The sequence below is a fragment of the Dermacentor albipictus genome, chromosome 4 (assembly GCF_038994185.2).
Source record: "Dermacentor albipictus isolate Rhodes 1998 colony chromosome 4, USDA_Dalb.pri_finalv2, whole genome shotgun sequence".
Lineage (NCBI taxonomy): Eukaryota > Metazoa > Arthropoda > Arachnida > Ixodida > Ixodidae > Dermacentor > Dermacentor albipictus.
The window spans coordinates 173702563-173727427 of record NC_091824.1 but is presented as its reverse complement, the minus strand read 5'-3'; the positions used below and the strand labels follow the sequence as shown (position 1 = coordinate 173727427).

General features: G+C 47.3%; 1 protein-coding gene across 10 annotated transcripts in view; it reads right to left on the bottom strand.

The window, feature by feature from the left end:
- Window positions 1-24865, bottom strand: part of LOC135913610 (BTB/POZ domain-containing protein 6-like) — a 202301-nt gene that overhangs the window by 2999 nt on the left and 174437 nt on the right. For 9 of the 10 annotated variants that reach the window (XM_070537834.1, XM_070537830.1, XM_070537826.1 and 6 more), the window contains 3 exons: window positions 7549-7958; window positions 5248-5592; window positions 3546-3948 (listed from right to left, as the gene is read on the bottom strand). In XM_070537834.1, coding sequence (XP_070393935.1) covers window positions 3546-3948; window positions 5248-5592; window positions 7549-7958 — 1158 coding nt within the window. Of the gene's footprint in view, window positions 1-2986; window positions 3949-5247; window positions 5593-7548; window positions 7959-24865 lie in introns of those variants that run through there. The other variant, XM_065446130.2, reaches the window with a different exon arrangement.

Genomic DNA, 24865 nt, shown 5'->3' with positions numbered 1-24865 from the left:
GAGCGCGAAACCCAAAGGTTATAGTACAAGGCACCTTCATTTATAATCTAAAACGCTGTCAACTGTCAAATAAAATTAATATACTTCGCATAAAATTTATAAAACAAGATCACAGGGTACGTTAAAGCACAAAGAAATTGCAAAAAAAAAGTAAGCTGTACCTATGCTTGGGTGTTCAGAGGACCCCGCGACCACCTGAGCACTGTTCTGACGCAGCAGGACAAGACGTGCTTTCGATCGTCTGCCTGTTCCACTCGTATGCATGTATGATTTTGTTATCAAAGCTACTTTGAAATTATTGGCCAGAACACACGAGAAGGAGATCGACCAGAAGGGGAGCCTGCGTTGTACCAGGTAAACTGTTCGAGTATTATTTCAGCTGTATCAGCTAGAAAACTGGTCACCAGGTCTCGTCTAATAAAAAATAATGCTCGGGTATTATTGTGCTGTGCTCAAGCTTGTCCTGATGGGTAGGAAAAACTGAAAGTGCGCGTTTGAAAAAAGCCCGGTCACCCGCCATGGTGACTTAGCGGCTATGGTGTTGCGCTGCTAAACATGATGTCACGGTGATAAATCCCGGCCGCGGCGGCCGCATTTCGATGGAAGCGAAATGCAAAAACGCCCGTGTACCGTGCATTGAGGGCACGTTAAAGATCACCAGGTGGTCCAAATTAATCCGGAGTACCCTACTACGGCTTACGCCTCATAATCAAATGATGGTTTTGGCACATAACACCCTAGAATTCGATTTTAAAAAAAGTCCGGAATTGCAATAATTGTTCCAAAGGAAACATGATGCATAAAAAACAAACAAAAGTTACTTAAGCCAACAGTGTGCCTGCCATACGATTATAAACGTACGCGGGCGTCGGCAGGAAAAACGGCACCGAGAACCGCAAATGTTGCTTCCGAAGGCTTTGCGTTGCCAGCGACTGCAAGAGAAATGTTGTGGTGAGGCTATTAAAAGAAAGTAAAACACAAAAAAAGCCTTGCCGTGCCACCAAGGTATAACAGGCTGCCAACGTCTACAGGCTGCAGCGACAGATGACGCTGCAGTAGACGAATGTGCTACAGCGCCTCAGGCTGTCATCGCAAAAAGGGCCACTGACGACACACTGCCTAATTCTAGTACAGCATATAGCCCAATTTTCCACACGATCGATGAAGGTATAAAAGTAAAAATGACATGCAAGAGGACAAACGCATGACCTCGAGGACAGTGCAATGTGCCAATGGCTGTTCCAGACTAAGTACTTTCCATCATCGCAAGAAAAAAATTCTGCGACCACGGAGGAAGCACACAAAATGAACTAACCGACACCACGTTTTGTAATGCCGGGTTTTGGTGGCTTGCTACGCTGACCCGGTTGCTCCTCCTCTGTCGGTGTAACATTTTCTGTCCCACATTTTTCACATCGTCCGCATTTCATCCCCCTATTCCACATCAGTATAGCGCAAGCAAAAATGTACAGTGGTTAACAATTCAAACGCGATAATCGGACCATTTGGCGGTCGGCAATTTTCGTCTCACCAGAAAGCACTGGGTGATCGTCGGGCGGCAAACAATGTCACAATGCGTCACAAAGACCCTCGCTTTCATTGGATACCATAGTGCATTAGGTCCCCAACGCCTACCGGTACCACAAAAAGCGGCGGCGATCACGCTCTCCGAGTATCAATCATATGGGATCGAGTTTGAATCAGGGAGTACTGTTCATACATGGTCCTTTCACGCTGAGCCCAGTGTTAGCAACCGCAATACCATCGCTGACGACGCCAGTCTATCATGTGTTTAAAAATCTAGCATGGAGCATTATACGGGCATCTCGTGAATATCTTTTTTTTTTGTCCTCCCTTCGTCGTCACAGCTAACACAAAGCTCTTGCTGAAATTCTTAACGTTGGTGTGAAAACTATACACACATATCCTCCATACCGTGCAGCATGGTTCATTATGCGTGAAAGGCAGTGATTAAACGCGAAACAATAAATGCTTTGAACACCGAGTGGAGTACTAAACGAGAAAAAGATAACCATGGCACAGAATAAGCTAGCATGTCTGAGTTTGCTTCGAAAGGCTACCTTGGCGATCATCACAGCGCCCATGTAAGTGGGAAACTCAAGGAAGGCGAAGCTGAAGTGCTTTCAAAATTTGCAAACAACGACTTTTACTTGAAGCGGATGTAGTGATTCGAAATTTGCTTTAGTTCCTTGATTATGTCCACATTTATCAAATAATATGTCAAATTCTCTGAAATAAAGGGAGCTATAAGTGTCCCATCTTTCATGAGCCAAAGACAATCTATGCACACTTCAGCAGGCCGGAAGAGAAGCTACACAACGCCGCTCAGAGCTTGAAGATGTACACGTCCACGCTCCCATACTCTATACGACACCGGTGCATTACGCATAACTGAAAGGCACTTTCACAGTTAAGGCGAGCGTAGATTTACAAGATTGGCAGGTGAAAGTCAACACACATCATATGAAATGAACTGGCAGCAGCGGCGGCTTGATTTTTCATAATACAAGTACAACATATGTACAGCACAAGGTACTCACGGGGTAAATGGTTCACGATAACACTAATTACCAAAAATACGGCGTGATCGAGTTAGCATGAGAAGATAAGTGTACTGTGTTGCCGGCTGTTGAATTAATGCATATACTAGGTCTGCGAATAAATATATAGCTTGAGGTTTTTTGCTTATTCTTTGAATTTTTTTCCTCGTAGTAATAAAGTGAAACGTGTACACACACCCGAGTTCCGCCTGACGTGGCGACGATTCACAGACTTTGGTTTATAGCATTATTTACTCATAATCTCTTTCTGTCCGAAACGTCAACAGATCTCGTACAATTTTGTTTCTGCCTGAGCAGAGTAGAAAGTTAGAGAATGCTGACTCGGCCATCTGAACTGATGCTTCTATTAAATCCCACCTCCATAACTGCTGTCAGACTGCGGGGACTCATCGGTAAGCACAACAAACCGCACTAGCCATCTTTATGTGGTGTTGCCAAACCAATAATCAAGGGCGATAACGCCATTTTGAGACTGAGCGAAGCTAAGTAGAAAACTTACTTAGGCATTGACCACTCTAATTTTTATCTCAGTATAGTCGTTGTAGCTGTTGCTCTTGGCATAAGCCATACCCTTTTCGACAACCATGAGCGTATTGACCAAGCTGTAGAGCAGCTTATCTGGACGTCTAGTGTAGCCTGTCACAATTTATGCCCTGCCACAAATTATGAAAAGTGTCTTTACACTCATCAGAGTTCGAAACTTCAGCGTCACAATACAGTAGCCGGGCACTAGGACAGCAATCGGGTATGGACACCCAGTCAGTAAAATAAAAGCTAGTAATTCCTGGCACAAAGCAAGGAGCATCGAGGTCCAAGTTCCTGCCCAGCAGGCGTCTTTCGCGAACACACACCAACGACAACAACGACATGCACACGAAGGGATACACGTAGGACCCCCCTCGGCCCCCGTCAGTCTAGAATAGACACGACCGTCCAGAAGACGTCCGCGGCGCACTTGCGCACCTTGGCCGATGTGGACTTTCGGTTTCTGGCCAACGTCTGACTTCGCACTGGTCCGGTGGCCGGAGCGCTGCCTGGTTCACTGTCTGCCGCTGGAGGCGAGGATGGAGGCAGCGCCGGCGGCGAAGGGCGCCGCCTCAACGCGAGGTTGGTCCTGAGCGCAGGGGTCAGTCGGTCCTCTCCGATGCGGCCGTCCATGAATTCGAGCACGAGGGCTGCCTCGATGTCGTCCAGCAGTGACGGAGCCGCGCGTCGGAACTGGTCGCGGTCGAGCAGGAAGTGACGAACGAGGTAGGCAGTGTCGCCCAGCACTCGCCGCTTTTGCGCGGGTTCTGCAGCGTCACCCTGCCGTCGACATTCGGCGGCTGCCCAGCGGTCAGCGCCCTTTGCCGCCGAAACTTCGGACCTGGGATCGCAGCAGGAACAGGGAATAAGAGAACGGCATCGCTTGCCAAACCAACAGTCATTAAGGGCAATCTTACCGCGATAAGTTAAAACCTAGGAAGCAGCGGGTGTAAGTACGTAAACGTACGCGACGTGACGTCAGGCTCATTTCGCCAACATTAGATAGTCGTCATGGTCCAACAAAAAGTGATACGCAGATAAGACATGTGGTGTATAGAATTGAATGTCTGAAGGTATAAATCGCAAATTTGAGGGACTTGAGTTAACTGGCATAATCATGTGCCAAGAATGGAGTAAGTGAAGACCGGGTGAAGATAAATCGCGCAGAGGAAGTATCTAAAAGAATCAACGTTGGACTAAGTCAGAACTTTCTGAAAAAGCTAGAAGAGACAGAGGAAAATAGCGGGGGAAGGCAGACTGGAAGAATGACCAGACGAGCGTGCGATTTTCTACCCTGCACACAAGAGTGAAGGAAAGAACGAGGAAAAGAGAGCGAGTGAACAATCTGTATACACGTTAGCATGCTCATGTCCTTGCGCTTGACTTGGGCAGATGGCTTCCCTGACCTTAGAGCGTGGCTTATTCTGGACCTATAGATGAATGTCAGATCCAAACTGCTAAGAAAAAACGTTTCCTCGGTTCACACTATTGGGTGTTTTCAAGTTGTGTGTGCGCAGAAACTCTTGCAGATGGCCCAGTAGGCGATGCCACAAGTCTGTAGGCAATACATTGCCATTTCTGCACCACTACACAGCTGGATGCCAAAATACAGCTGATCAATAGTTTGATGCACAGCCCGCATGCGCACAGCTAGCTCTGTCTTCTTTATGCACGCGCAGTAGCTCCATGCCGCACAATGCACCGGCAACAGATTTAGGATGTGTGATTCTTTCCCGGTGGTTAAGGTCGCCCATTTCAAGCTGTAACGACCAGCTCATATGGTTCAGCAGCTTCGACATGTTGGCTCCTAGCTCTTTGCAGATCCACAAACTAGCAGACGCCCTGTGAGTTCCTGCACCTCACAGTAATTGTGTGGGTGACTCCATGGCCGACTGTGTACTATAGAGTGAAAAAGTAAGAAGACCACTTCCGCCAACATTTCCTTCTTCAAAAACGGTCTCATCGTAGATTACGAGTCGATGCTGTAGTTTATCGCTAGGTGTGGTAGATAATTCGCTTGCGAAACAAAGATATGAAATTAGCGAGTAGTTTGCTATAAAAGAAGCGATAGTTGAGTTCTAAATAGGAACCGGCGCCACTAGACACGTGTGCGTGCATGCTTGGTTGGTGCTGCGCGAACCTGAGCCACAGGGAGTCCCTGCCCAACACGAGGGCGAAGATGGTGCGGGGCAAGCACTCGAAGGCGGCGTCAGCGAGCAGCCACTCGGCGTTGCGGTCCACCACGTCCAGGCAGCGGGCGCGCGTCTCGTTCAGCAGGTTCTGCTGCAGGTCCGCGGCGGGGCCGCCGCCGGAGACCTCGCAGAGCCGCGTGAGCGCTGACAGCGCCGTCTCCCTGTCCACGTGGTCGCCCACGTAGCGCAGGCACACGGTGAGAAGCCCGGGAACGGCGAAGGCGTGGGCCACGCGCATCACATCCAGCGCCGAGGACACGTCGTCGAGGCGCACGTCCCGTCCGTACAGGAAGCTGAGCAAAGGAACCCGGACTGTCAGCGGCTCCGCTCCCAAAGCGTCATGTCCGCATGCGCAATCACAACGCAGTTACGCTGCTTCTATATGGCTGAGAGAACCTAGTCGTATGCTCCAAGCGCTGTTCCTTCATACGAATCAACGTGAGATAGAATGCGTCGTTACTTCCTCTCAGAATTGTAAATATCAGCTGCCTGAATATGCGCTCGCATAATTAGCGTGATCCGTGAAATCTCTGCAGCGTTGAGCAAGCACTGAATGCAAGGTGTTGCATCATGATTTTCGAATCGGGACGCAACGCTGTCATGATAGAAAAACTATGTTATGTAAAAACAAATACGCACAGTAGAGTTCGCACTCATTTCGCCGTAACATCCCTCTCACGTTTCTCGTTCTCAGCAAGTGGCAATGCCGAGCCACGATTTAAGCATTTCATGAGGTTGAAAGCGCAATCATCGGAAAGCGCACAAGTTGATAACGCCCGTTTGCCGAGTACACCAAACTATTCGCAAGTTCGATGACAATACGAAAAGCGTTGTCCATGCTTCGAGCCATCGCAATGAATTTCCGTCATCATCTGCATGGAGAGACGCAACGACAGACACGCGGCAACAGTATTCTCAGTGCACTAAATATTATGTCGACTGGCTCATCCAACAGAGTAAACTGCCACCATCTCCGAAAAAACAACAACAAAAAGAAAATAAAGACAATTCTTGAAGCTACAGCTGCACATTTTTCTGTGCCCCTGGAAGATATATACAGGGCGTCCCAGCTAACTTTAGCCAGAGATTAAAAATACGCGAATGCCACGTCGCTGGACAGGAACAAGGTAATGTTGTCTGCCGTCGCCTGGAGATACTGTTTTGTTTTCATTCCACCTAATTAAATAATTAATCCTGATTAATTATTCAGCTTCTCAAGTATTATAATTAAATGAGAAGCATCAATGAGAAAATTGTATACAGCGACATGAAAAGCTCCCGATACAGCTTTCTGTTGCTCAATACGTGTTACATAAAAGTGTTTTTCCGAGCGCTAAAGAAGTTTAATAATTAAGACTAATTACCTAATCAGGAGGAATGAAACAAATAATTTGAGTATCTCCAAGCGACGGCAAACAATGTTACCTTGGTTCTGTCCACCTACGAGCCATTCGCATATTTTAAAACTCTGGCTAAAGTTAGCTGGGACACCCCCTGTACATACGATGGTTAGGCTCACAGCTATTGTGGCAGCCTAGCCTGCATGGTTAACCATCCTGCCTTTCCCCTTTCTTCTGGCTTTCTCCCTCCAATTAGTTGCCCAGCTGACATACGAAATCACATCGGACGGGCACGGCGTTTCAGCCTTCGCACTCCTCCAACGACGCAACTGCCTTTATACATTGCGCTCCCCCCGCCCCCTTCCCCCTCCCCGTTGTATGGGCTAGAGACAACTCCTTCCGGCTTTCTCGCACGTAGGCTTTCAATCTGGTTACGCAACCAACAGTTCTCTACAGCGAAAATGTGTTCGCGCGAAACGTCTGAAGCAAGAAGCGCGTGTGCAAGCACACAGTTTTCTCAGTAATAAGGGGAAAATGAGACATCCACCCAAACGTAGCTAAGTGGTACAGAGGAAACCAATACGTATTTCTCTAAATAAAAGCTTCGCAGTCGAAGAAATAATTCGTGCTGGTCCGGCAATTTTTCTTCAATTGCGAAGCTTTTCTTTCGAGGAACCCGTACAGGTTTCCTTTGTAGCATTCAGCTACGTTTGGGTGGATGTCTGGTTTCGCTTTATTATTTACTGCTCTCCACCTTGCGGGTTTCCGCAGAACTATTACGTCACAGCATTCTCAGCCACAACAATCGTGGCCGGGGATATGCGCAGACTGTAGTTGTGCGCGCGTAAAGTGCGAAGAGCGACCTGTGGAACGTGCACACGCGTGTCAACGGAGAGGCGACCCACTCACGGCATCATCTTCTCGAAGGCGTCCGGGTCTGCCCAGACGACTCGCAGCGTCCTGGTCCGAGCGTCGGCCTCTGGCTGGCAGCCGACGCCCGTCGCACTGCACCGTGCGAGCAGGTCTCGCAGCACAGCGCTCTGGCTCAGCACAGCAGCGTGCACCGGGACGGACCGGGCCTCCCCCGGCTGCGGACCGACGGCGAGCCGCACGTCGGGCGGCTCCGCCAGCCGCCGCAGGTCCTCGGGCAGCGGCGGCGCGCTGGGCCTCGGCGGTCGGCGGACGGCCGGAGGGTAGGAGGCGCAGCCGCACGCCACGGGGTCGGTCTGCGTGCAGCGGCTCCTCGCCCGCCGAGGGGCGGCCATGGCCGACGTGAAGGCGGCCGGGCGGCCGCCGCCTCGGGACCCCGGCGCCCGGCCCTGTGGCGAGAACAGAGCTCAGAACAGGCCTCCGGGATCCGGGGCTTCGATTTGCGGGCCAAGTCGATGCGCCCTACGTTATCGTCAGCAGCCGCGATGGCAGTAATAGCACGCGTCAACTGCCGTCGTCGCCGCATTCGTGATGGAAGTATTATGGCAAGGGTATTTGGCACTGGTATCAGTAGAAATAGCACGCGATGCTAGCGTGGCTACCGCTATTGCGGTTGTACTAAGAGTACTTGGTAAAGGCGGACAGTGTTCTCGTGGTGCGTAACTTATAGCAGTAGCAGCCATCAACCCTCGTAGATTACACGACAATTAATGGGATTTAACACGACCTTTAACAACTGATATAACACGGGAACTGTACGATAACTTTATTTTTGAGGTTAGAAAGCACAGAACGCATTTTAATTTTAGCAGTAGAAAACGTTTTTTATTGAAAATACGTTCTATCTGTTTCTGATCACAGCATGTTTGCACGTTCGCAACAACGACGGGACGATACGAAAGGGTTTGATATACACAAAGTGTTTGAGCGAACACGTTCAATATTTGTTTTCAATTACCTGTGGCAGATAGCACAATTATAGTCCATGAGCTGGTGTACTCGAAGAAGCGGACATTACTTGCACAAAATTTGAAGTGCATAATCGTCCAATTAACAAAGATTTACTATTTAGGTTTCCAATTACCTTATGGCACATATTGTAATTTACAAATTCTAGCGGGTGAGACTGCAAGGCACATCCACTTGAAGAGAATTACGTGGATAACACCATTTACGAGACAATGCGCCGTCAAACTTGCGGTAAATATGCACTGTCGTTCCAGTTACTTTCATAACAAAACGTCGTTTTATGCATTGATGCACTAAAGTAACTGGAACGCCAATGCATTTCTCCTCAAAGTTCTGGAATTAATGTTTCGAAACTGATTTCATACCAAGAATTCGTTTTAAGTGGATCTGCCTTGCGAATTTCCCGGCTAGAATTTGCAAATTGCAACACGTGGCATAAGGCAACCAGTTTAAAACTTAATTAGTAATTTTTGCTAATTAGTCGATTATGAATTTCAATTTCTTGTGCAAGTAATGTCCGCCTCTTCGGGCAGACCAGCTTATGGACTAGAATTGTGCTATCAGCCACAGGCAAGATATATATATATATATATATATATATATATATATATATATATATATATAAATTTATTGAGAACCAGCAAATTAGTTGGCTGCGCCTAGGCCTCCCATGATGGGACGTCGAGGTCTTGCCTCTTCGCCGCTTCGTAGGTACAGCGTCTATCGTAGGCCTGCTGGGTAGCCCAGAGTTGCTCGTCGAGATGGAAGCTGCGCAGGGCTGAGTGCTATCTCGAAGCGAGGGTCACGGGATTAAAGTCTGGGTATTGATGTTTGCGCTCCCATAGCATGTGGGGGAGTGTTGTTAATTGAGAACGAGCAATAGAAACAGCGCTAAAACGACAGGACGAGTGAAGCGACACAGACAACAGCGCTGACTAACAACCAAAGCGTCTTTATTCTTTCAGTCAGCTTATATATGCTCCGCCGCTATCTGAAACCACAGAATCAACAGCACTGGGCATGCGCAGGGGGATTGCAATTAATGCGATAGGAAGGCAATCTCCTTCGGAAGGAGAGAAATCGTGAACCAACCAGCCCAAATGCGTACTCTTCTGCTGATTGAGCTTTACAGATCTTGCACGTGTGGCGTCGGTAGAAGTCGGGGTATATGATGTGATAGCGTGTGAGGGAGTGGTATGTATTGGTCTGTAGCAGGCGAAGGGTGGCTGCCTGTGCTCTGTTTAACTTGCGGTGGGAGGTGGGGAAGGTTCTTCTTGCGAGGTAAAGTGACTTCACAAAGTCGTTGTATCTTGTAAGGCGGTCGCGTCCTGCGGGTGCACCTGCACCATCTCCAGCACGGTTGACTAGTTCTCGTGCTACGGATTGTGTAACCTCGTTGAGGTTGGTGAGGTGCGGGTGGACATCGCCGGCGTGTGCTGGGATCCAGACGAGGGTGATTTGATTTTCAAACGAATGCGGGCCTTGTAAGATGCGGAGTGATTGTTGAGAAATACTACCCTTGATGTAGTTGTTGATGGCTGTGCGAGAACCGCCCAGTTAGGTGCGGCAGGCTGGGTCAAGAGTGGCCAGGGCGATGGCCACTTCCTCGGCCGTCTCTGCATTTTGGGTAACGATGCTGGTAGCATGTCAGAGCAAGCCGCCTGCTGTGGTAACCGCCGCAAAACGACCTCCATCTTGGTATTTAGCTGCGTCGACTAAGGTGACGCCTGCGGTATTGCCATAAGCTTTGATGAGGGAGGTAGCTCGTGCCTTCCTGCGTTCTTTGTTGTTGTCTTAGTGCATATTTTTGGGATGACAAAATGCCGACTTTATACTGATGATAAATTCGACGGGATACATAAATTGGATGGGGGATGAGGTGATCTCGTAGAGTATGATGATGGTACAACTTGTGGTAGAGGGCAATACGACACACTTTTCTGCGAGATGCCAGCGATGGGAGGCAAAGATTAGATTTCATGTTAGTTACACTCGCTGTGCGGTTGTAGTTAGCAAGTATAAAACGTACAGAGTTATTTTGAACCATCTTTGATAACAAGCTTGGTTAGAATGCTGCGGCCCGTTTCTGTGAGGGTAAGCCGCTCCAGTTGGGATCGACGTTGCGCTTCGATTAACTCGTCTAGCGTGTTGTGGATACCTAATTGTAGTGGTTTCTGTGAGGCTAAGCCGCTCCAGTTGGGATCGACGTTGCGCTTCGAGTAACTCGTCTAGCGTGTTGTGGATACCTAATTGTAGTGAAGTTCCACACTGGTGTGGTTGGATAGACCTAAGGCCTGCTTATATGCTCCTCTGATGATGATGTCTAGTTTAGTCTTTTCAGCTTCGTACCAATTGAGAAAGGGCGCAACGTAAGTAATGTGACAGATGTTAAAAGATTGGACAAGGCGGATGAGGCTTTCTTCCTTCATACGCCTCCGTCGGTAAAATTTTTTTGAAGGGGTTCGCTGAAACGCCCGGTATATTCAGCTTGTCTGCGTGCTTTAAAGGCCAACTGCAATTGAATTTCACTTTCGTGCAATGGGTGCTAAATGAGTAGTACATATTATACTGAAGCAATTTTGGCAATGCTGTAGTGCTAGTAATCGTCTATTTTTCTAATTAGCAGCCTTCGTATAACACCTAGGTGGGCGACGCGTGCATCTAACTTGTGCGTCTGCTACGTGAAGAAGGCTTAGCGGAAATAGTTTCAGTATTTTTCATAACTGTACACCATATTCCTTAACAATGGCTTACTTAATCAAAGAAATTATTTGTAGAGTAAAATCTATATAAGCTTTCCATCGTAACATCTGTACTATTAATAAAAACGTAGAGTTGTTTCTGCTTTCCTGTCGTTGCATGCCCATTCGTTCAGTGTCATTGCAACAACTGAGACGCGGCTGCGAAAAAGTGAAATAATGCGTTTTACAGGTTACCGAACAGAATCAAACGCGCGCGACTCACGTTCACGCGAGGGTGGCGTTGCATTGTCCGTAAAAGACGACATATCGTATATATTGTAAAGTTTCAGCGGCCACATATAGTTGCAATGACATTGAATCCCTTTTCATTCGGCTTGAGTATGACGTCATCATTGGTGCAGTTTAGCGGTAGCCTCGTAGGATTTCTCGATAAGCTGGAATCAATTTTCTGCGCTGTGTCAAAGCATCCAAATGAACCAGTGATTATAGTAGGCGATATGAAGATGAACACATATAACATGCATAACCGTGGCTATAGCTATTTGTTCCAATCTTACAACTACCGTAATTTAATCACGTCACCGACGCGTATAGCTAAGGCATCTTCGTCTTTAATTGACCATGCATTAACGAATCTAGACATGGGGTTTACTGAAGGCGTTCACTTAGAGCCAGTCTCTGATCATCTACCTATCTTTTCCGCTTTAGATCATCCGACTAGTACCGTGAAAATAAGAAATAACATTGTAATGAAAATATATTACAACATATTACGATAAGAAATTATTTGCATTAATTGCAGTGAAATATACAACGATGATATCGATATTGAAATAACTAGCCCAATTACATATCAATATTGCTGTAGAAAGGAGCAATCGCAAGGTCTCGAAGGGCCGACATGATCAACCCATGTGCCCTTAAATGACAGAGCAGATACTTCAAACACTTAAGGCCAAAGAATACTGGCATGACAAATGGCGCCATAACAAAGATAATATATACTGCTCACAGCAGTTCAAAGTAAATCTATCGCTATGATTCGATCGCGCAAAAGGGCGTATTATATTCACCTAATTACACGGACCGCTGGTAAGACGAAAAAGATGTGGGAAATTATAGACAAAATCATAGGAAAATAACGCAAGGTAACTGTGCTTCCCGAAACTGATGAAGACGTTGTAGAGACTTTCAACACATAATTCGCATGTATTGTTCCATCCCTGGCTGCATTGTTAAGTGAATCAGAAAATATATCTATCTCGAGCCGCACCTGAGGCCACCACAACAAAAACCGCCGGACTAATCTTTAATAAAGTTTCTTCTTCGCAGAGTCCCGTACCAAGCACTTTCGTTATGTATACCGTTGAACTTGAAGCGTGATGGCAACAGTAAGTAAGATGTCAACACATAACATGTCTGGACTAAATGGTATTTCTATTCGAATGATCAAAGATATTATAGGTATATTAGGACCAGTTTTATGCCACTTGTTTAATCATTCCGTGAACTGCTCTAGATATCCGTCTCAGCGGAAGATTGGAAGATTTCTGAGGTGGTCCCTATCTTCACAGATGGAGACCGAAGTGACCCTTGTAATTACAGGCAAATATCCGTGCTCAGTACCATTAAAACTATATTAGAAAAAAATCTGACCCGTCGTTTCTACAAATGTATTGATAAGTACAGAGTTATGCGCCCACAGCAACATGGCTTTCGTCCGAATCATTCAACTTCGTCAGAAGTATTAACGTTAACTCAAATAATTAATGTAGCTTTGCAAAATAATATGCTTGTGTGTGTCATATTCCTGGACCTAAAGAAAGCATTTCGATGCAGTTGATCACAACATACCTCTACACAAGCTACAGCATTATGGTTTTCGCGGTAGCTCATTGGATCTTCTTACTTGCTACCTTCATGAACTAGTGCAAGTATTAGAATGAACAATTTTACATCATCACCTAAGAATATGCCCACTGGAGTCCCTCAAGGATCCGTTCTTGTGCCACATTTATTTTTATTATACGTTACCGACTTCCCACTTATTTTTGGTACAAGTGAAGTTCTTATGTACGCCGACGATACTTGTATTGTAGTAGCAGCCGATAACATTTGTGATCTGGAAACTAAAGCAAACGAAGAGTTGAAAAAAGCAAGTGAATAGTTTTTAATGAACAAACTTGTAATTGTTACTTATTTTGCATTGGACCCGCAACTAGCCTGTGGCTATGGTTCCTACCAGTTTTGGTATTTCTGTATGTTCCACGTCTGCAAATAAAGAAATCAATCAATCAATCAGTCCTGTGGTCCCAACACGTTGCCTCCGAGAGTCTTCAGCTTGGCTGGCGACGCCTAATCTCGCAGCTGACGTCGAGGAGCCGCACATTCTTCGTGCGTCACTTCCGGCAAGCGGCAATGACGGTGACGGTGCTTATTATTATTTTTTTTGTAATCTGGCAACGAGAACGCCTAATAAGATTTTGCATGGCGGCTGTTCTACAGGGTTAAAATTTTTAAAGAGAGAAAGAGAGAGAAAATAATGCAGAGAAAGGCAGGGAGGTTAACCAGAGGTAGTTCCGGTTGGCTACCCTGCGCAGGGGGAAGGGTGAAGAGGGATAAAAAGAGAAACAGAGTAGAAGGGGGAGATAGAAAGGGAGACAAGCACGAACAAAGCGCGTATGCTACAGAGCGGTAGGGGGAGGCATTCTTAGAGTCTGTCGTGAAGCCCCGTAGACCGCAAGAACCTTACTAGCGCGTGTAAGGCCTTCAACGCGGATGTCCTTTCGGAGCATTGGCCTAAAGCTTTTAGTTCTGAAAGTGGACGATTGTCCAACTGGTCCAGTACACTGCACATCACTTGTCTCTCAGCACTGTATCGCGGGCAGACACAGATAATGTGTGCGAGCGTCTCGTCGATGTTACATGTGTCGCACGTGGGGCTGTTGGCCATTCCTATGAGGAAAGCATAGGCGTTTGTAAAGGCAACGCCTAGCCACAGACGGTAGAGCATGGTCTGTTCACGTCGTGGTAATCCAGGCGGGAGGTGCATCCGTATGTCCGGAGACAATGAACGCAACCGACACATGGTGAAAACATTTGAGTCCCACAGGGGCAAAGTACACTCACGGGACATCAATCGCAACTCAGCCGCAGCGTCTGTTCGCGAAAGCGGAATGACGACTCGTTGACCACTTTCATGTGCAGATCGGGCGGCTGCGTCGGCGTGGTCATTCCCGCTGATGTTACTATGTCCTGGAAGCCACTGAAAGATTATGTCGTGTCCCTTGTCATAGCTTTGATGATATATGTGCCGAATTTCTGAGGCCAGTTGTTCATTCGGTCCGTGGCGCTTTCCAGAATTCTTAATGGAATGGAAAAACTTTATTGCTCAGAGAGATTGGCCTTCAGTCTTGGCCGCTTCACAAGGTCGGTTAAACATCGCCTATGGCAGATAGCACAATTTTCGTTCCTGAGCTGGATTATATTCGATGAGGCGGACGTTGCTAGCGCGAGAAATCGAAACGCATATTCATCTGGTTAGCATACATTCACTAATCAAATTCATAATTGATGACTTTTGCGGCACATATCGTAATTTAAGTATTGTAGCCGGTGAGATTGCAAGACGTATCAATTTTGAATAAACCACCAGGATGACATCAGTTTCGAGATATTATTTCGCAAAGTGTGTGAGGAAATGTATGGGCGTTCCAGTTACTTTTGTGCTTCAATACATAAACATAACAGAGCATTTTGTTAAAGGAGTAAGTAGAACAACAGTGCATATTTGCGGCGAGTTTGATGGCGCATATATTTCCAAGCTGGTGTCATTCTGGAAATTCATTCCAAGTTGATGCGCCTTGCAAGCTCACCGGCTACAATTAGTTAATTGCTATATGATCTGTAATTCGTCCAGGACCAGGACGAATTTTTCTTTAACTGCGAAGCTTTTTTTTCGAGGAGCCCGTATGGTTTTCCTTTGTAGCACTTAGCTACGTTTGGGTGGATGTCTCATTTTCCCTTTATTATGATCCGGAAAGTAATTAATTGAGAATTTCATTTGTGCATATTATTTATTTAGTCGAATATGTTTTTTTCATTTCTCGTGCAAGTAATGTCCTCCTCTCTGAATAATCCAGCTCAAGGACTATAGAATTATGTTATCTGCAATAAAAATGCTGAAAACCTTAAAAACGATCGCCCCGCATATCTACGCTTGCTGAAACTAGGTTTTTTTACGCGGCCCAATATATTACTCCAGTTGATCTTCAATTCGGCCGCTTAGCATGACCAGCGTGGTAAACGCACCGTTTGCCACGCGCATACAAATTTCAGTCTTTCATCCGACTATTTACAACACGCAAGAACTCAATTGTAATCTACGAGGTCGCGGGATCGAATCCCGGCTAGAGCGGCCGCATTTCGATGGAGGCGAAATGCGAAAACACCCGTGTACTTAGATTTAGGTGCACGTTAAAGAACCCCAGGTGGTCCAAATTTCCGGAGTCCTCCACTACGGCGTGCCTCATAATCAGAAAGTGGTTTTGACACGTAAAACCCCATAATTTTTTTTTCAATTGTTGTCTCGCGCTCCTGGTTGTCGCGCTCCGCATACGCATTGCGCATTCACCGGTATAATCAGGGGCATTCGCAAGCGGCACTCTTTGCGAGACCTCCAAGTCAAAGGTCAACGCATTCGAACTTCAGCACCACGTTCAGCTGCATCTTGGTCCACATTCGCACGACGGACACTTACAACCTGAAGGGGAGTAGGCAAGAACTTTATGCGCCGGAGAATCAACCGTGGAAGCACTCGTGATGGCTAGAATAGTATAGTACGCAGCGAATAGGCTAACCGGTGGTTGGTGAAAATGTCCTCGCGACGGCAAACTGAGACTAATCTGTCCTTTGTTTGCCTACGTCTTATCAGCGCCTACTTCTCTTCCACTAGCACTGGTTGACGTAATGATTAGATCTACGAGATTGCGTGAGCGCGCGGGGCTGGGAAGCAATTCCAACCTGCTGCCCCCTTGGTCCGCGGCGTGCACTTAGCAACAGAGAAGGGGGGGGGGGGGGTGCGTACCACGAACCCTCTTGGGCGCCGAACATCTGGCGGCGAAAGGAAACGACCGGTCGCGATTGCGCCAGCAGCCGCGATTCGCCGCTCGTTTCGCACGCTCGGTACGTCGCTCACTTTCTTCTTTTTTTCATTCTTCTTTCGGTGCGTGCTCGCGCGAGGAAAGCCGTTGGCCGCCGGTGGAAGGGACCTTGTGTCGGCGAGTCTCGGATATTCTGAGCGACTAATCCCCATTGAAGTCTCGGACAGCACTATGGGACTTTGTAAAGTACGTAACGAGGGGGATGAACTAAACTGTCCTCAGGTAAATGAACTAAACTGATGCTGCTTAAAATAAAGGAAACGTGATTACGAAAAAGAAATGCCGAAGAACTTCCATGCGTGAAGTGACAAGAATGTGGCGAAGCCAATTTGCCTCCACGCGTACTGATCGAGTAAGCATTCAATGTAACCACGGCCCACGTAACTAAACGGGGCCTCTTATGGCGAGACCGTGCGTAGCTTTGGGGAGAACTGTATCGGTACATGATTTTTGATTCGAACCATGACCATCCTATTGTGACGACCAACGCCTGTGTTGCGCGGTATTGCATCGAGGGTTCTCATGCGAAAGCGTTTTTTTTTTGTAACTTCTTCACTCTCCAGCCTCCCTTTCACCCGTCTCACATGACAGAAGGGAAAAGATAGCGGCTTCCGTCCCCTAGCTGCCAGTGCGGGCTACGAGTGCTGTAGTGAGAGCAGTCCCGATTAATTTTGCCTGCTTTTGGTTCTTCGACAGATACTCACATGCAAGCACTCGTTCGTTTTAGGAATCGAACCGTTGACCTCTGGCTAAGCGCCACGCACACTGCACCGCCGCGTGCTCGCTCTGTTCGGCGTTCTCGCGTGGCACACTTTTTGTTTGTTGCGGTTACGTGGTCAAGTGGGGCGGCAGCGTGTGCCGGCTCTATCTCGCACTCCCGGCCTCGATCAGCTCGTCGACCGCGTGCTCGAAAGTGTCGAGCTGCACGCGGCTGAACTACACAGTTCGTTTTCTTCCCCTCAACTCCTTCCCCAAAGCCATCCCTTTTTCAATAAACCCATATCGTGCCGCCATAGAATGCCCGACAGGACCTTCCAAGAGCTTGGAACACAATGTTACGCACTCTCGTTCATAGTAAACTACCTGTATACCGCGTGCTTGAAATCCCTGTTGCACGTATAACTAACTGCAGGTTCGCGTACAGGGTGTTTCACGTAACTTGAGCCAAACACAAAATATGTACAAATGTCACGTAAGCTGGACCGAACAAGGCAATGATTGCCGTCGCTTTATCTGATATATACATATACATATATATATATATATATATATATATATATATATATATATATATATATATATATATATATATATATATAATTTTTTGCATTCCGTCTAAATACACAATTACCCTTAATGAATTAATCGACTCCTCAAATACTCTTATAATAACATGAAAAGTGTAAGTGAGAAAATCGTAGAACATCATGAAAAACTCTTGATGCAGCTTTCTGTTGCTCCATACGTGCCACATAAAAGTATTTTTCCGAGCGGGAAAGAAGCCTGCGAATACACGCAAAGTGCCTCGAGCGGCCACTCGCGCGGCAATATTGTGTGCATTCGCAGGCCTCTTTCATGCTTGGAAAAACTCTCTTATGTAGCACCTATTGAGCAACGGAAAGCTGTATCGGTAGTTTTTCATGTTGCTCTACAATTTTCTCATTGACACATTTAATCTAATTATAATAATTGAGATGTTCATTAATTATTTAGGACTAATAATCTATTTACGCGAAATACAAAAAATAACCTGTATACCTCCAAGCGAAGGCAAACAAGATTACCTTGGTTGCATTTTTAAAGTTTGGCTCAAGTTAAGTGAAACACCGTGCATAGGCGTTCTTCCTCCTCGACGCTCTCCCTGCCTCCTCTTTACTCACCGCGCTTTGTAGGCGGTCGTACGCATGCCGAGAGATTCTTCTATCTTCTTCATATTTTTAAAATTTCTTTTCACCCCTTCTTCGTACATCACCTGCTTCAGAAAGAGATATTCAACAATGGATCACATTCGCGTCGTAGCCGACTACAGCCAACTTTTCTATATAGTTTTTATAGGTGCTGAAAAAGCGTTTGATTCAGTGTATATACCAGTAGTTATGGATGCATTTCGCAGCCAAGGGCAACAGGAAGCATACGTGAATACCTCAGCAACTATATATTAAGATTTCACAGCTATATACTTGAGTTCTCCACATGAAAAGCGGAAACATGTTTTTGTCCTGTTCAACAAGCTCGATATAGCTCGCAAGAAATTATAGGGGACCTATATAGCCGTCAGAATGAATGAGTAGGTTCGCAGATCATTATTCAGAAAGCTAAGGTAATGTTCAATAGCCTGGCAAGAGAATGAGAATTCATGCGATAAAGTGAAGGTGTGAGTTCTCACAGCGCATGTGATGTGTCCTTTCTTCTGTCGCCGCCTTTTGCGCTGTGTAGTCATGTCGATAGAAAAATCATTATTGGCAATCAGCTTCTAGAATATGTGCAACAGTACGATTATCTATGCCAATTAGTTACACGGGGCCCGGATCGTGAGAAAGAAACTTACTGAAGAAGAAAAATGAGTTGGAGAGCACAGGAAAGGTATATTACCAAGTCATGACAGGCAGATTACTGCCATCACTGAAAAAAAAAAGTGTAAAACTATCGCATTCTGCCGGTACTAACGTAGAGGGCGGGAACTTGGAGGCTAACAAAGAAGCTTGAGAAGTTAAGGACCATGCAAATAGCGATGCAACGAAAAATGTTAGGCATAACTTTAAGAGGCTAGAAGACAGCGACGTGGATTAGAGGGCAAACGGTGGTAGCCGATGCTCTATAGTTGACATTAAGACGAATAAATGGAGTTCGGCAGGACATGTAATGAGTACGGCACGTAACTGGTAGTCTCTTATAGAGTTACATAATTAGTGTCAAGAGAAGGGAAGTGTAGTAATGTACGGCAGACAATTAACTGTAGTTGGTGTGACAGAATGAGGAAACTTCCAGGTATACAGGATGGAATCAGCTGACGCAAGACAGGGGCAATTGGGGATCACTGGCCCTCGTCCTGTCGTATAGATAAAAGATTACGATGATGATGACGATGATCAAGATTATGGTAGTGGTGGGGATGACGGTGATCACTTGCAGAAATTTGCATCGTCCTCCAGCGTTGAAAGCTGTAAGCGTTCGCCATGAAAGACAGGTGTCCTTTATTGTGGCTTCTGCTTTGTGTACACTTTGCGGTGCTGAGTATACAGATAATACTAGTACATTCGCTGGAGTGGAAAGCTGGGAAATCGAAAAGGCGCACAAAAGACGCAATTATCGCGCATGGAGATGAGCTTTCATGAAAGCAAAGCCGCCTAAGTTGTCGTTTCCTTACTGGGATTATTTTGTTTACGGTGGATCTGACCGGTCTAATATACAAGAGAAATAAAGCGGCAACAACCCTGTTACCTCGATGAGCCACAAGTTTATTAACAAAAAAAAAAAAAAAACGGTTAAGCTAGCTCGACTATCCATGCAAGTAGTATGTTCTTGATTTCCCGTGGCGCCGCCAAGTGGGCGAGCAATTGCTGCCAGTGTTCCTGGACTTCAAGGGTGCAGGGTGGTCTAGTTTGACCATTGCAAAAGCGAGCGAGCATTCGAGCCACCTATGCAGGAAGTCTGCCGTGCGAAAGAGAGAGGCCTGTGTACCGGCACACGATAGACAACAACAACGAACAAAAGCAAAAAAGGAAATAAAAATAAGCAAAAATAAACACGGGGACTGATCGGACGCAAACGGCGAGGGCTGCACTGTTTTGTCCGGACCGACAGCCGACACCAGCGTGGGAGCAAAGGCTCGAGCGCGTCCCCAAGAACACGAGAGGCATGAGCGCCTTCGACGAGCACGCTGACCGACGCGATGTGTACGTACGTACACCGTGCGGGTTTCGAAAGTGTTGGCTGTTCGAACGCACAGTTATGTTGCGCACGTCTATTTTGTGCTTTGTGTGAAAAGTGCAGCGCAGTCATTCGAACGATCTCGTACCAACTATCCCCAGTTGACGCCTTATTTTTCAGTTGCGCATTAATGCTGCCTGACTCTACTCCGTTTTGCATTTTGTTTTTCTGTCGTTATGGAACACTTGGTTCTGTGTATCCTCCTATAGTATCCCACGTATGTAAGTGTCGTGGATGAAGACCACCGCCGCTGCTGTCGTCACCGAGCTACTCCCCGCGCTCTTCCTGCGAACCAGTGCCGTTAGAGCAGAGAAACGCCAGCACGCTCCAACGGCGCGAGGGAAGACAGCGAGGGCACGGAAGCCTTCGTGTCTGGCAGCGCGACGGTGGCGTCGTTGGGGGACGCGCGTACTCGCCGGAGGCAGCTGCTCGAACACGCAAGCGCCGACGACGGGTTGGCGCGTCCGACTGCCACCGGATGTCGTGACGAACCCTATCTCGACTGTAGTCGAGCAGCCGCCACCCCCTCGGTGTATTAGCTTGTTCACTTTCCCTGTCCTGTTTTCATTGTTTGTTTTTTATCGCGTCCCCTTTTGTAATTGCGACATCACATCGCACTAAACCGACGCAGTGCTGTGGACGGCTTGGGACAGAAGACGAATTCAGGAGCGCTCGCCTTCAACGGGTCCCGACTTGGCGGCGTTCGTTCGCTGGCCAATATCGATAAGCGGTAACACCAGCAGGAACGACGCAAAAGAATCACAAACGTACAGTTTTCAATACAAACGAACAATACAAACGAACAGTTTTCTGCACCGGGGTCTGTGCCCTTATTCACGTCATAAGCTCGAACCGTTCGTAAGGACAGGTATTGGCAAACTATGATGAGGAATACGTAATAGTCAAGGCGCGCGACCAGTGGCACTGTTTTTACAAAAGAATACATTCGTGCATTCGCCAAGTATTCACAAGGCGGTCCCTTACGTACAAGTGCTTTCCCATTGGTTGGTATTTGGGCCAGACGTGACAACCATCGGTGCGATGACGAGCCGATCGTCGCGGCGAGAAACAATCATAAACCGCACGTATTACTTAACAGAAGTTTATGGCCGCGAGTTTTTTTGTTCCTAAATGCTCTTTACCGATGGCCGGCCACCTACGCTAATTATACATCCATCATCACTATTGATTTTAGCTGTCTGCATACGAACAGTTCTGGAACTTTTCTGTGAATAGGGCCCATATTCACGTAGACGTTCGTATGCACCAGTGCTTCGTGCAACTATACCGCCGGTCAGTCGTTATAGCGAACGGTATGAATGATGAACGAAAAGATTTCTGAACATCCTCGTGCAATCGGCGACGTACACCTGAAAACGTCAGTAAAGTAATTATGTTCGTCGTTGCTTATACTTTCGTCGTGAAGTCGTTCGCTCGTATGCTAACAGAAGGGAAGCACTCGGAAAACAGTGCACAAAGGCGGGGCGTTCTGTCGTTCGCTGTCGCGATTAGCCGGCGCACGCCGTGATTCGCAGGTGTGCGTTACTTAGCAGACACCACCTCTCGCCTTAGTTTCGCTGCACAGATTTATCGGGATGACGGTGCGTACACCCGTGCACTCTTTCCACAACCCTTTCAACGCCAACGGTCGCCCCGAACTTCGCGCCTTTTTCTTAAAGCCGCTTTCTAATCACCGCCGCCCGGTCACGTACGCGGCCTTCAAACCCAGTTTTACCATTTCAGGTGTTTACTTTCTTTTCTTTTTGCGTCCTTCTCCTGCGTCTTTTTGGCGCGTAAACTGACAGCCACGTGATTTGATTTCGCGGCCCGCCATTAGCTCGCGCAGCGTGGAGCCGACGCGGCACCCGCACGTATGTTACTAAATGCACGGAAAAATAAATAAAGAAAGTGAGGCGTGTGAAGGGTCTCGTGCGAAAAGTGTTTCAGCGATAGAGAGCGACAGCGTACATGCGTAAACGTGCTTTGTGCTTCCACAGCATTTCAGAAAACGACATCAGCGTAAGCGATGTACGTGTGCATGCAGTCGGCCATACGTAACTCGTTAATCGATCAAAATCTCGACGTAAACAAACTTGCTGCCCTGTGCGACTCCGTTGTTACTACTTTAGTGTCACTCACCATTTCCACCAAGTCCACCTCTTTACCACTGCTGTTTTACACGCTGTTGGAATTAAATCACGAGACTGAACCTCCAAAAACTACTTAAATGGGTTGTGCATGAGAGACACCGTACAGTCGAAGGCGTCGAAATTCGGCCACCGCGAGCGTCAATCGAACCCGTGACCTTGTGCTGAGCAGCAGTATCCAGAAGCCACCGCAGCGAGTGGTTTACGTGCCATGCAACAATTGCATGTTTGAAGAACAGTGTGTGAGCGGGACACTAGCCGTGATGTGCCTTTACACTTCACTCTTTCCTCCTTCACGCCTATGCCTCAGGCCAGCCTACACGGTTATAGGTCTAGGGCTGGATGCACAAGGCCTCTCGTTCGTAATTAAGGGCTGCTGACACGACTGGCCGGCTGGCTTTCCTTATGTTATGTCAGGCATCACGATTGGCTGGCTCATACGAACAGATTTAGGGTGAGAACTTTCTTATGAAAACGGGGCCTCATTCATTCATTCATTCATTTCAGCACAAAACGAAACTACATTTGTGAGAGACAAAAAGGAAATGAGTTTATTGTACAATTAGTGGACGTAGCCGCCGTCGATGCTATTAATTTGCACTTTGGTACGCTTAGTGTCATACCGGCGCTTCTTAAGCAGAATTTATATTTAATTGCTCATGCGGAAGCGCGAACGGTAGACTAAATGCGAGTGATTAAATTTTTTCACCGGATGCGACACGGCGTGCCACTCCGGGCACATGTCGCGAGAGGGAAGACTAAATGCGGAGCCGTCTCGTCGGTGTGTCACAAGTATAGAACAGTCTCAGAAAGGCGGCGAAATTGAAAGTGATTCCCTTCAGTTTTCTTCAGCTTTCATTTCCCTTTGCTGCTGAGTGAGTGCGTGAGACGCAGATGACGTGCGGCTGTTATAGCGGCTATAAAAACCACGCGTTATTCAGAAGCTGTGCCTAGTAGCCCAACCAAAGCAGTTCCCTTTAAGCGGTCTGTAGATTAAAGCGCTCACAGCGTACGAGAAACTCGGTGGTCGTGGTCGTCTCTACACACCGGCTACTAACGACGGTGACAAACTGTACGCGTGTCACTGTCGACATGCTCAGTCGCGCAGGTTATACCCTTGCGGGCTGGGTGCTTGCAGCGATGGGTCGGTGGGAGGCGAGCGGTAACTTCTGTCCGGCTTATGCAAGTTTTACGCGGCAATGCATTTATTTACGCTTCGTGTCCCTGCATAAATCGCAGGGTTAAACTCAGTACTAGTGCCCGAACGTCCGGAAAGAAGGCATGCGAGAAAATCGCGAAGAACGGTTGCAGCATTGCGCAGTTCCTTATTTCTTTATTTTAATATTTTATTTCTTATTGGCGGGAAATATCGAGAGCCGACCAAGCTTTGAAAACAGAAGACGTTTCGGCCATGCTACGGGGGCCTCGTTCACAACATATTGCTTATTATTTTGACACTTAGAGAGCGATGAAACTATGCATAGCAGCGAATGTGTTCCTTCGTGTGTATATGCTTGCTTGCATGTTTGCGCGTGGGTGAGTGTTGTTGAGAATCGCAAACGACCGCCACACGCTGTTGTGCCCGTGGTTGGAGGCCCGACTACGCAAGAGAGAGAGAGCTGGCGAACGGACGATGGGTGGGCTAGCGTCCCGGCCGGCGCCTCGACCCGCAACTATAATCCGTGCCACCGGGTTTTCGGCGACGCCTCCGAAAGGGACGAAGACGTCGGTGCGGCCAACGGGGAACTTGGATCTTGTGCTTCCTCTCTCTTCCCTTCGATCTGTCTTTTTTTTTGTAAAATAAACTATTCTCGAAACAGATCCCAACGAGTGGAGTTCTTTCCTTCGAGTCGCCGAGCTGCGCGCGCGCGGCCGACGCCGTCCAGCTGAGCCAACGCGCAGCAAAAGTTAGCGCAGTCGTCCACGAGCGACAGTAAATAGAGTCAGCCCATCTGCGCGAGCATTTCATTCGCAACTTTACTGTTGAGCGAGTTCTGGGGGCTGAACGAAAGCCGGGCGATGAAATGGTATGCAAGAACGCGACACCTGAAACATAGATAGTTCGCCCAAGTCAAAGCTATTTGAGCATGTATTTTCGCAACTGACCAACTGTGTCTGAAGACTTCGTAAATCAATTACGCTTGCAAAGAATCGCACTGTACACTCCTTATTAAGAAGTAAAATGCGCAACTATACAGATATGAAGGCTTGTTTAGGGTAAGAAGTATTCCGCTAAACGTATCTTGCATAACACGGTTCAGTAGCGAGTCAGGGTACTATTTATGTACCTTGCCTTCAGTTGCAAGCTGCGCAGCGTTGCTTTTACAGTGCGTACAGGGTTACCGAAACGCATTCTTGGAGCCAGTGCACCGACTGTTGAGGGAGA